Source organism: Onychostruthus taczanowskii, unplaced genomic scaffold, assembly GCF_017590055.1.
Source record: "Onychostruthus taczanowskii isolate IOZ18803 unplaced genomic scaffold, ASM1759005v1 scaffold51, whole genome shotgun sequence".
NCBI classification, from domain to species: Eukaryota; Metazoa; Chordata; class Aves; order Passeriformes; family Passeridae; genus Onychostruthus; species Onychostruthus taczanowskii.
In genome coordinates this window covers 246,649-260,293 of record NW_024502680.1, presented here as the reverse complement: position 1 = coordinate 260,293, position 13,645 = coordinate 246,649, and the positions used below count along the sequence as shown (strand labels likewise).

The window sequence follows — 13,645 nt, the reverse complement described above, 5'->3', positions numbered from 1 at the left end:
AAATGTCAGGAGTGCTTGGTTACATCTTTGTCCTCATGTGGCTGGGACCTGCTTTTCAGCAAAGGCAATGAGAAAATCATTGATTTAAATGTGACTTTAAAGCCTGCAGTGAATAATTCGTATAAGGTTGTAATACTTGCAGTTTCTTGGTCATGAGTTCAATTAATATTTTTGATCTATTTGTTCACTAAAAGAACAGTGCTGCCAAAACCAACAGTAATTGCAGTCTAATTTGCAATTTTTTAAGACAATGGTAATTGCTTAAGCCCACTGGGATTAGAGACAAAGTTTGAATAGATGACTATAATTTTATTTTATGAAAAAAATATGTTGCTTGGTTCCAACATATTTCACTGCGGAGAATGCCTCTCTATGGCAGCTGATAGAAACTTTCTCTGGTGCAAATTCTTTGGAAACATGCCCATTTTTGTTCCCAATAGGGTGGTTAAAATAGATGTATGAGATGCCTGGGACTATCTGGTAATTCTGTGCTAATTAGGATTTTGTTAACAGGGGTATTTTTAGCCATTGTGAAATACAAATCTAGGTTCTTGTGTCTTCTGCAGGTTATTATTTTTTAAAGCTTTTCAGTCACCTGCATGTGGAGCTTCATTGCTCAGAAAGAGGATAAGCAAATAACCTTAAAATCAAATCTAAATATTGCAGGGGGCCCCAAATGATGGAGGTGGGGGTGAATTGTGAGGAAAACATGCCATTGTCTGCCCCAGATGGTGGACTTTTTTCATCACAACATATGAAAACCCTAAATGTAGGTCTGTAAAAAGATGAAGCTATACAATCAGCTCTTTTTCTTTTGGCAGGTCAGTGTCTTGTTAGGTAAAACTTACTTCTTGTCCCTAGATCCATGCATGGAACATTTTTTTTGGCCTTAAAAAATTGTATGACACCTGGGGAAAGGTTTGCAGAGCAGCAGAGAGAGCCCTGCAGGCTGTGTTGGTGCCCAGGCTACCTCATTCCCACTCCATGGGAGGCAGGAGCGGGTGGACACAGGAAGAAGCATCAGCCTGGGGGTATTTTCTACAGGTCCTTGTAGCTTAGGCACTTTGGAAAGGTAATATAAAACTTCCCAGTTACATTTGGGAACTCTGGCCCTTGGTATGTGATTTCCTTGTGGATAAAATTACTTTGTGTTCTGAAACTATAGCACTAGTAAAATTCGGTCTTCTATATGATGAGCCAACTCAGAGGGCAATGAACTCTGAGTCATACAATACAGTCTTGTAAAGGCAGAGCACAAATCTATGCTTTGCAAAGGATCTGTGTCTCGGGATCTCCTTGGTCAGGATGACCCCGAGACGTATTAAAAGTCTCTTTTCCCCAATCCAGCTGTTGAAGAAGGAGTCAGAAGTCTTCGGCTGTAGTTCTCAACGTTGTTTATTATTTCTTATCTAAAACATTTTCTGTCTGGCCTGCCAAGGTCTCTTCTGCAGGTCAGTCTGAGGCACACCGCCCTCCCACGGGGCCGGTGTTATCTTTTATACTATAAACTACGTATTCGATATTTACAGTTATGTTCCAATACCTATCACCTGTGTTAGACAGTGACTTTCTACTCGACACCAATCCCAAAGCGCCACCATCACCAAGAAGATGGAGGCTAGGAAGAAGGACAGGACAACGCCCAAATCCCTCCATCTTGTCCCCCTAGACCCCCATAGTGAAATTCTTCAAAATTCCACTTTTCACCCGGTGACAACTACTATTATGCTACTTAAACTTTTGTGACTTGTAATTCTTCATGTAAAGTTGGTAATTTGCTCCATGGGTTGAGATCAAATTCCCAAGAGTCTTTGGCTTCCTGCCAGGGTCTCCGAGCCCCTGCCAGGATCTTGAGCCATCCAGGGCACCCAGAGGGATGTCCTGGGTTCCGACATCTGTGCACAGTGCAAAGAACTGTGATAAAGGTATACAGCATAATATGTTTTAAAGTAGTATTGCATGTAGATTAATCTCATTTTTTCCTTAGCAGAGAATCCAAATCAAGTCAGTTACTGCAGCAATATTGTGTAGGCTTTTTTCAGGTGACAGAAAAATTAAACCACAATGCACAGATCTGTCGGAATGCCAGCAAAACCCATTTTTATTCACATACCTTGTGCTTTATTTGCCAGGGATTATGGTCCAATGATCTGGGAACTCAGGTATAAATACAAATTCTGTCACAGCTCTGACCTAGACTCACCTTAAAAATGGGGATGATTCTTATGTGCCACCCAGCTCTGGGAATCATTCACAAATGCATGTTCAAACTGTTCAATGTGAAGATGAGACAGGGACCTGTCCAGTCCATACAGATTTTATCAGGTTACAAATCCTAGACAGGACAGGACCTCACAAGATCCCCCTTTACAGCACCCAGAGCTGCAGTAGGAGCTGTGCACACTTCATATTGCCAGAAAAGTCAAGCCAAACTTTGTAGCTGAGCATCTGCATTTGATATTTATATATTTATTAAATGACAGAATATTTCCATTATAATTTAAAAATTAACCTTTTGACAAGAAGATCAATTGATTTAGTAACAGTGGAATTTAGGAGGGAATTGCAATACTAAATCAGTCAACTTTTTCCCCATTCTCATGTGTGCTCCAGAGTAAGGTGGAAAAGCCATAAAAGAGGGATGTCTATATCCATCTATCCCAAAAACTGAACTTGAAGAAACAGAGGTGTAAATGTCTGTGTCCTTAGGAAGGTCTTTTTATATTCCTCTAGTCACTGATCTGCTTTTTGTTGTTTGAAAACTGGTTATAGCTCTGGGTATTTCCAGGAAAAGGCAGATATTTAGGAAGACTGAATAAAAAATGCATGACCTAATTTTGAATTGTGTAGAAATGTACTTACTTCTCCATTAAAATTTTCTCCTTTTAATGTTATTAATTACTTTTTTGTCTGTGGGTGAGATGTAAACAGAAACTTTCAGACTATCATCTCTAAAACTTTAGTTGGTCTGTGTTTATAGTGCTTTCCTTCTGTGTCTGTTTTTTAATTGTATTGATTAAATTATAAAAACCCAAAGAATCATAAAGCATCAGAGGTAAGAGAAAAAATATTAGGAAATCAACAAACTGTTGGATAACATCTGCAAGTCATCCAAATGACCTTCCATAACAACACCTAAGAGTCAGAATCTTTGTAGTCCAAATTTGAAATGGCCATAATGAAATACAGATCTTGGAAGGTAGACTCAATGAAATGTAAATATGTTGTAATGATTTATAAATCCTGTAGGACAGTGAATGTGCCACACAATTTTTTGCAACCTGCTAATGGAAATTTGGACAGTTTTGGTTTCTTGAGAATTTTCTTTGCTGATCACAGACTAAAATAATACCAAGAAGAACCAAATAGGGAAATATAAAGATTCATGTACGAAATACTATAATGCAGAAAGGACAGAAGAACTGAGCAGATGTAAAGTTAGTAATTAAGTATACACATACAGTGGCAGTTTTTCATTAAATCCTCTTAGGCAGCCACTAATTAGGCAACTCAAGATAGTAAAATGGGTGATTAGATTGTTTTGTCAATCGCTAACTCAAAGCTCAATGCAGTAGTTGATGTGATTGTTGCCGTTCTTGTGGGGAGCAAGGAGCTGTGCCCATGGCAGGCCTAAAATGCCTGGTGACATGAGATACCCCAGAGAGAGAACCCCAGAGTCTGCAGGACACTGCCCTGTGTTCACATCAGCCTTCAGCAGCTCATTCATTTCTCCTTTCAAGACATTAAATATGAGAAGGGCTTGTCCTCCTGTGTGCCCTGCTCACAAAGGGAGCGGGAGAGACTTGGACTCAGCAGTAAAGGGGGTACTGAGCCTGACTTGTAACTGCAGATGCAAGCGTCTGTTTAAACTACAGGTTTTGAACTTGAAGGTGGTGATAAATGCAAACAGCCTTTCTTCAGGCCTGACCTGGAAAGTTTTGCATCCATTTCAATAAACTCCTAAAGTTGGCTTTAATGTAGTTGTGGTAGTCAAAAGCAAAGTGGTGGGCTCTGACAAGATAAGGAGTGTGAAGCAGAGAGACACCTGCTGAAAGTCTTCACTTGTCAAATTAATGGAGCTTCAGTGAAAGACTTCTTTTTAGAAGCTGCATTTGTCTGCTTTCTCCTGTCTCTCACTCACTTGAATGAAAAGAAAAAAGAAAATGAAACGCAAATGCTCAAACCAAACCTAATGTTTTGTGCCTAACAAAAGAGATCCCATCTTTGGCCAGCACCTGTAGGGACCAGCTCCCTGCATCTGACTAAATTCCAGGATATGGGGGGCTGCCCATTTCAATTTTAGCACAAACAACTGGATTTTGCTGATCCTTGCTTGCAAGCAGATGTTACGTGTAGCACTGCTGCAGAGTAAGTTTGTTCTTTGAACTCTAGAACAAAAATCCTCATTCAAAGAGATGGTAAAACAAACAGCCCTGAGCAAAAGCATGAAATTAATTAAACAGGATGAAGTTTCAACTTGTGCAAAAGGTAAACTTCAGTGGAAATGGACAGAATTAAAATGCAGAACTTGTTAATAGAAAGTCCATATGTTTTGGCTGGTGCTGTCCCAGTCCTCCAGGAACTATTCAAAGATCTTTCCCTTTCTTTCTGAAAGTTCATCAGAACTTTCAAGTTCATCAGAACTGCTTTGTTCCCAAAGCAGGTAATTTGTTACCATTATATGTGTGTCAGGTTCAGCAGATAAACTCTGCTGTTGCTGGGTTTTATTTTGCATGTGATAACTCTGTGCTGTCCTATCAAATACTGCTAAACACTGTAATGCAGGAGGTGATTCTAGGGCTTTTCCTATTTTTAAAATGTCTCTCACCTACAGGGTAATAGCTTTTGAGAGAACAGGAAGATACTTGGGTTCAGTAGTGGATCTCAGGAACGTGGCTGTTAAAGGCAGGTATTGTGGCAAATGTGGAAAAGGAGGGTGCACTTACTCATAGCTCACATGTCAAGATGTAACTGCTAATTACTTTTACCATCTTACTTTAGAAATTGTTGTTGAGCAGATGTTTTCTGATAGACCCGTGCCCACATTATACCACTCCCATCTTATATTTTCCTGCAAGCTTCTTATTTCTCTGCTGGGTTGAAAGAAAATCTTTCCAATTCCTCAGAACCTCCTGCCTCTGCAAATCCTGTATGCTTCAAAGAGCTCAAAGTCACAAAGCACTTGATGAACCACAACCCAAATGCTGCAGTCTGTGGGTGCTCAACCAAGAATGAATCTCTGAATGTTTTCTTGTGTTGAACCTCTAGGTAACATCAGGAACACCGAGAAACTGAGCTATGATAAACAGCACCAGTACGAGATAATGGTCACAGCTTTTGACTGTGGGCAAAAGCATGCAACACAAGATGTCTTGGTACGAGTGAATGTCAAACCCGTGTGCAAACCAGGCTGGCAAGGTAAGGTTGAATAGCTTTTCTATTTTAATTCTTTATTTAAATCTCTTTCCTTTGGTGTTTTCCTTTTACCTTGCAGTAAGGAAAGTAGAACAACAGTGCTTGTTGCACTGGTGTGGAAAACTGCTGCTATTTCTTCTACCTCATTCCAAGCCTGCTAACAAAGTGGATGATAATCCCATCTTTGCTTACATTTGCCATGTTTCTTCTCTAGGCAGAACAAAGAGCAGACCAGAAAAAAAGAAGTAAGACAAATTTCTGCTCCAATAAGTTATCTTATGAGTCTAAGTTATCTTATGAGAATATTCTGGAAGGTTTAAAAAAATGATGCTGTTTTGCCATTGTCCTACTATTCCTTAAAAGAGTGTTTTTAAAGCCACCATGGCAAGGTATTTCTGCCATGTGAGCTGTAATTGTTCAGGTTATCTTGTTTGAGGTTCAGGATTGGCTTTTGTGGCATGCAGGAGCCAAGGCACCCTCAGTGGGAGTGAAAAGCATCTTTAAAGCTGATTCCTGTCTTGATATTGAGACATTTTTGGTAGGAATCAATTTGATTTTCTAAAAAGGCTGTAAGGATCTATACCCTGTCTGGAATGGAGAAAACTGCAGCTGACAACATACAGGGAAGATAGAAATGCTACTAATTATTAGGAATTAAGATGGAAATGAGGGCGGGATTACAGACAAACTGGATGTGACCACGTTTTGCAGGTGTCATTCAGGACTAACTTGACCTCCATAACTGTAATTTTTAAACATAATGATTGAAAAGGATAAAATCAGTTTGGCTGTTGTACTTAAAGATAAATTTGCAGGTTGACATTTAGAAGAAAAAAAGGCTTTCTTTGGGAAATGAAAAGCTCTTGTCTAGAGGAGCTAGTAATGAAATGTTTGCAATAGCAGGATTCCATTTCCACAGCCCTCACGTGGAGCAGAGCTACGTTTCAGTTTTTTGGGATGTACTAGTACCCAAGTATTTGAAGAACATTTTTGTTGAAAAAAACCACAATACCTATGAACTATTTCCACATTTTCTAACTGATATTACTGTTCAAATGATTTATTCTATAAAACTATTATGGTCTCTTTACACTGGAGAAATGTTCTGTTTCCATTTTATGGAGTTATCTCAGATAAATTAAGTATCTCCAAATTAGCTTGAGATTTGTATTAAAATGGGTGTAATGGATGAATAGTTTTTTCATTTCTATATTTTTTTATTCAGGTATTTTATTTGTTGAATATGTTTTGCAAAGGTGGTAATGGTGTATTTCTATTGCCCAGTATTATTTCACAGTTCATGTGGTTGTTATGCTTGTTACTGGTTCCATCAGGTGGGTTTAGACATTAGGCAGCCAATAAAAGGAAAAGGAACAACCTCAAACAGGTTTGGTTGGGGTTTGGGGTTTTTTTTTTGATGCTTTGTTCGTGTTATTTGTACCTTTCCATCTGTCAAATACATGACTCTTCACCTCCGAGGCACATCCCCAGGTCAAGGAGCACAAAATGCAAGGGGATGTGTCCTACTCAGGGTAGAAGGTCTTTAAGTGAACAATTGGGTAGATAGGGCTTCAGTGCTTAATTATTATTAACTCATTAATTGTAATTTGAAAATAAACTACAACATAAACATTCCAGGAATTTATACATTTTTCTTAAAGAGGTTTTTTTAGACCTGTTTATTTTTAAAGGTGAAGAAATTCATGTAGGTGATAGTGTTTGCCAGTTTGAGCCAATAAAAATCACCTGTTTCTAGGGAAAAAAAATAAGATCAAATAAGCAAAACTTTCCAAGAGTATTTCTAGTAGTTAAAGAGGATATCTGGAGACTAGAAATGGAAGATATTTATAGTGTTCTTTCTTCCCTGTGTCTCTTGCTCTGTGACCTCCCCACAAAGGGGCAGCCAGCAGGTTTACTCCATCTTCTTTGAAATAATACTATATTTGTAAAGATTAGATGACTTCAGGAAGTAAAATAATGGGAGGTTTTTGACAGAAAAGAGGAATGTTCTGAGTCTTGGGTTATAATAGAGATGTTGCTAAAATACGTGATTTTTTTCTTGTTCCTGAGTGTTATCCTGAACAAATAAATACTCGGATTTTCAATTTATGGCATTGGCACTTAGTTCCTAAAAGTTAATGGCTTTCGTAATTTGAAATACTGTGCACTTGTTTGTGTAACTATAATGAGTAGAGATTGGAGTAGTCTAATGCAACTTCAGTATTAAAAATTTTATTGCAGCCAATTTCAGTGTAGATGCCCTTCAGATAACCTCCACTGTGCAGGGCTGGGATGGGGAAGAACAGACTGATGTAAAACAATTCAAAATTATTCCTTTTTCTTGAGGACAACAGCATGTGACTGATGTGTGGCAGAGCAAATAAGGCTCCACAAGCCAAGGTGCTTTCCTAATCAATAGTTCCTTGGGCTACCAGCATTGAAGTCTTCATTAAATCCAGGAGCTGCTTGCCTGCTCTCTGATGATGGGCATTAATACCCCAGTGGCCAGATCCCCACACAGACATTTTCAGCAAAAAAAACCTCCTCTCTATTCAGAGGCTGCTCTAGAAACAAACTTGACCCAAGCTGGCATCTGCTTTCTGAGCAGACCCCTCTAGAGTGTTATTCGTATACTAAGCAAGCTAAAAATGTAAATCAATGGGCTGAATTAATTTCTAATCAGTTATTTTAATTGGAAATTCTCATTAGTGAGTTTTGTCAAGCGACTTCTAGAGCTGTGCTACAAAATCTCTTCATGCCAGTTGTGTTTTCATATCCATGATTTCCAAACAGTGGAGTGACCATGTCCTGCCAGATAGGTAAAGGACTGCATTACCAAGAAAAGCTGGATGATGACAGTACTCCTGACGTCATAATGGCTCAATCTGCAGTCGAAGATACTTGGATTTTTGGTTTAAAATATTTTTAAACACAATTATGAGGTTTCTGTCCCAAGCAAAAACCTGTTATCTTCAACACCTTCCCCAGGTTCTGTCCTTCCCTGCAGGCTCTACCTGGTCTCAGTTGTGCAGGCACAAAACTCACACTACACTTCTTCCTGGGCATTCACTTTCAGTGGGGTTCCTTTCACTGCAGTTGTTTTAATGTCACAAATACTGATTTCTCTAAAGTTATATCTTCCTTATTCAAAGCAGGGTGGACAGACTTGTCGCACCCCAGTACTAAATATCCATAAAGTATATTCAATAAATAACAAAGTCCTGTAATCTAGACCAGGTTTCCTTTAGCTTATTTATGATATTCTAATATTTGTCACATTTCTGTTACTTTCAGGAACAGTTTTCATGAAACTGTTATTGTCCCCCCATAGTGGGATTACAAATGGAAATTAAATATAACCCAATGTGCTGAAAGATGCAAGATAGCAAAAAATTGAAAACAATTATTCCTGTACCAGGATCTCTGGTGACCAATGTACTGTGTGGGGAGAAAAAGAGATTAGCCTCCAAAAAAAAAAAAAAAAAAAGGCAGAATCATGGACGAAAAAACTTGAAATATATGTTTTAAGACTGTCAGAGGTCTGCTCAGTTATTGACAATTAAACCACAAGTGAGATTGCTCCCTAAAATGCAATTGATTTCAGACAGAAAATAGTTCTTAGAAGAAAAAAACTTCTCTAAAGCAACCAACTGAATAACCTGGGAAGACTGGCTGTGTTTCCTGCGGAGATGAGTGTGGAGCAAAGACAACAGCCCAAAACTCAAAGTCACTTTGTTTCCCCTCATGAAGGGAGACTTTTTCCATGCCCAATTTCATATGGCCTTGCACAGGCAATGGTGGCTAACCTGCAGTGGAACAGACAGTAAGGACTCCAAATAGAAGACAGGATTTCACAGCATCCAGCCTCAAGTGTTTTACCAGTCTGAAAAGATTTCTTGCATTTATCTTCCAAGGTCTGTGAACCTTGGAAGGTTCACAGACCTTGGAAGATAAATGCAAGAAATGTGATATGCATCCACATATGCATCCACACCCAGCTACCCAAGCAAGAGAATAAGGTTGAAGTTCTTTAAAAATTAATCTTAAAAGAGATAGTCCTGAAAAATTCAATTACTTTTACATAGTGTTGGCTTAAAAATAGTTTTGAAATAAAAGCTTCTCTTTGTTTATTCACCCAATAGATTATAAAAATACTCTAAAAAGGTTGTTAGTGTATCAAAGATAGTGCATATAATTTCCTTCCTAAGGCATGTTGGGCTCACTAAGGTGACCTAGGCCCTTGCTACTACCGAAAGGCACATTCCTAGCACCTCTTTAAGGCTGAATAGGCATTCAGAGGCCATGTGCAGTCAGATCAGCTTGCTCTTCCTGCTGAAATAAAATCCTTCTTTTGTATAAAGAAGGGCAGGACCTTCCATTTCACTAGCAGAGTGATCTGACATTACTTCTGAGTCAACATTCCTCAGAGATGTTGTTTGCAGTAGCTGCTGAGTGACTTCAGAATGGTTTTCATGGGGGCTTTCTAGTAAGATCCAGTTACTGAGGAAAACCAAAACCGTATTGGCTTTCATTTTGCCAATGCTTTTAACAAGGAGGAATATGATTACTAAGGCAATTGATTATTTGGAGGAGGCTGGTCAAGTGCAGAAACCTTGCTGATGAGAGTAATATTCTCAGTCTTCCAGAGCAATTTAAAAGGACCAAGTAATTTCTGCACTAAACATAAATCAATTTGCATTACTCTTGTGCACACACCTAGCAGCTCAAAACACCATCCTTGTGTTGTCTCAGCCATAAGATATTTACCTATATTTTTATAAATGAAATTTATCGTGAATCAGGGAGTCTTTATGCCAGTCTAGGCTTGGCACCACTGTGCATGCATTAGCCACACATCCTTCAACCAGGGTAATCAGGATGAAATACTTACATTCAGCTCTTAACTTGAATGGCACCATTTTAGTAAAATACCCACTCTAAATAACTACTGCAGACATTTGAAAATTAACTAAATTCCTGAGTACTACCAAGTTTTGAGCTTAAAATTTACATTACTTGTATCTATGTCGCTTTTACTTTGCTTTGACTACCAGACATAATCAGAGAAAGCAGTCATACCTGTTCCAATCCAATTTTTCAGATGTGCTCTCTTTAGTAAGTTCTGTCTGCATTATAGTTAAAGACATCTTCCCTGAGCACTCCTGGCCCTCCCACGTTTCTTTAACCATGGCCTCTTTCTGAAAACAGTGCTTTAGATATTCCAGGACTGCCTTGCTTTCGCCTGGCAGTATCAGACTGGTGGCCCGTGGAAATGGTTTCTTGTCTTAATGAAATCAGCTCTTTTTCATTTGTTGTTTTTCAGTGATTTCTCAGAAGTTTGCTGAACTTCCTGAGCACTTTGTATCATTACTAAGCACTATTTCTGTAACACCAGCTCTCAAGGTCATCTTATTCTGTGTTTAGAGTATCTTCTTTCTAGACTGACTTCTAGTGTGGCACTGCCTTCCTTTCCCTTCACTGGCAGCAGTAACTAATACGGTCCTGGTCTTGTGCCAGGACTGCAAATGGAAATATCAAATAACACTCCCAAGGCAGACTCACAGGGATCATTACCAGTTAGTTCCCTGTGTACCATGAGCTTCACATTTGCAGAGTAGTCCATAATTGCCCCCTGTGCAGGTTGTTCTGCTTATCTGTGAGGACTGAAATACTGAAGCCAGTCTTTTCCATCTTAAGTGATAAAAAACCTCCATTCATTTTAGACCTATTTAACTAGATTTTTATTTCCATATAACTCTGCGGAAGATAACTCCTTTGTTCACATTTCTGTATTTGCAACTACAAAACTAGTAATTTCTTTTTTGAATTTTCACTGCAAGATCCTCCTGAGCTTTACTGGGGCAACTATCATTTCATCGAGAAATTTCTTATCTCTGAGATGAAGCTGACAGCATTAACATTTCCTCTGCCCAAAAGTTAAAGCACTGCGGGGTATCCAGTTAGGTTTAGTTAGGTTTGAAGCTTTTCCTCATGATTATTTTTTTCTCTGCATGTAAATAGTACCACATATGCTTAGATCTTGGGCTGAAAAATGTAAGGCTTTCCACAAGAGTTATGATACTCATCAATTCATTGATTTGGGTAACTATTCCAGGCAGTGTTTCAGAGTCTGTCTTTGAGAATCTCAGAAGCACTTTGCGGACCCTCGAGCAGAGACATTAGAAGCCTGTGACCAACTCAAACATGGCAAGAAGGTTATTTCCCCAAGGAAAGCAAGCAGAGAACCAATTGCAGTAACAGAGCTGGCAGGGTGGGGTGATGTATTTGTCACCCAGGGCCACTGACCCTGCTGAGGGGAGCAGGGCAGACCCAGAGAAGGGGCCAGGCTCAGCCAAGATGCCAGACCCACCCCCTGTCCCGGGGAGGAGGCAGGTCCCCGGAGGGGGGATCTATTTTGTGAGGGGCTACTTGTTCTGTGGGGTCTGTGGTCAGAGACAGGAACGACACACACACACCTCAGAGCTTCACGTGACAACCGCGAGCCTTATTGTTCAAACCTAGTTCATATAGTTCAACCCGGGTGTTTGAATCACCCCGGGCTCGGCTGCTGATTGCTCTGACCCCACACAGCCCAGCTCCTGACCAGTGAGATGTCTGCAGCTCAGGATGGAACATCATAGGTGGAGTCCCAGTGTAGATTTGACTACAACCTATCGCTGCCTCATCTGAGGATCTGCTTTATCTCTAGGCTGGCCGAGGCTGAAGGTCTGATTTGACCAAATTTATTTGGCAGCTACAAGCTAACAGCAAACCATGACAGGGATCCATGGATGAGGGTTGGGATCCACGGATGAGGGACCCATGGATGAGTGCTGGAATCAGGCCACTGGGCCGGTCCACAGTGCTGAGGCTCTGTCAAGCCAGAGCAGCAAGCGCTGGGATGGCTCCTGGATCCAGAGAAGCTGTGGCTGAGACAGACCAACACCTGCAGCCCAGTCTGATGGGGCTGAGCTTAAATGGAACGCCAGGCCCATACAGGGCAAATGGAGGCCCCAAGTGAAGCTTGTGGAGGTTCATTAGGGCTTATTAGTGCCCTTGGGGCTCTGACACTGTGGGAAATACATGATTCAAATGAAATCTTACAACAAATAATAGCTTAAGCCATGCCATTTCATGGTTTTTAGATTCTTATACGTTCGTTTCACATAATTAAGCTCCATTCGATCTGGGAACTTCATTGCTTGTTGGAATATTCAGTGTCAGTAGGTCAGGCACAACAGTTACTCCATTGGGTTCACCAGCTTCTGCAGCACCAGCCTTTCCACTGTCCTGTACTAAGCACAAATTTCTATCTTTTTTTTTGTCTTTTTAAAACTATCAACATGTTGCACGAGGAAAACGTGTATATGAATGTTTGTTTATGCTTTGAGATGTGCACTTAAATCTCTTAGCAAACCAGCAGAGTTTTGGACATTAGTTTGAGTTTTCTCTTTGCTGTGGAAACCCTTTAACTGAGTCAGACCTGATTATCATTTCCTTTACAAGTCACTCATCTTATTTCACATAAGAAAAGGCACCAGAGTAACCTTTAGCCAAGTCTCTAGCCCACATAAACAGCACAGATGTGAGAATGTTGCAGAGGAAACAGAAGAGATACCAATTACACTGCTCTGGGAACCTTCTGTTCCAGCAATTATGTAGGGATGCTGCAGAGACTTACTAATGGCACCACATAAATTTTATCTTACATTTATCTGCCAAGATGCTTATCTTCAGTGCAACAGGAGAGAAGTCTTGTATTTCATTGTGTTACAATTATCTTTAATTACATCACCATAATTTTTAACACCGTGAAATGGAATCAAAATTTATGACCACACACATGTAGGAGACATGAACCACGTCATACCTCCGCTGCATTATCTCCTTCAAGGAAAGAAAAATCAGATTAAATCCCTCAGTGTCAGCTAGCATTAGAAATTAATTAAAATATAAAACATGGACCACAAAGACAGTACAGAAAACCTTAAGTTTAGAGATCAAGGAACATCTTTACATTATCCATCTGTTGTTAAAAGGAAAATTTGTTTAGTGCATTGGGATTTACTTTTAAAGGCTCAAACTGTCACTGAAGTTTGATCCATTTTGATCTTGGGATCGTTTGAGTATCTCAGCGATCAAGATGCATGTTTACATAGTTGCTTTATAATTGATGAAATCTGAGCCACAAGCTTGACATGGTGATATTTACACTCTAATTGTAGGGGTA

The 13,645-nt window shown here is 39.7% G+C and overlaps 1 protein-coding gene across 1 annotated transcript in view; it reads left to right on the top strand.

Moving 5' to 3' along the window:
- CLSTN2 (calsyntenin 2) overlaps nt 1-13,645 on the top strand; it is a 193,240-nt gene that overhangs the window by 119,345 nt on the left and 60,250 nt on the right. The window contains exon 4 of the mRNA XM_041416257.1: nt 5,269-5,418. Coding sequence (XP_041272191.1) covers nt 5,269-5,418 — 150 coding nt within the window. The remainder of the gene's footprint in view (nt 1-5,268; nt 5,419-13,645) is intronic.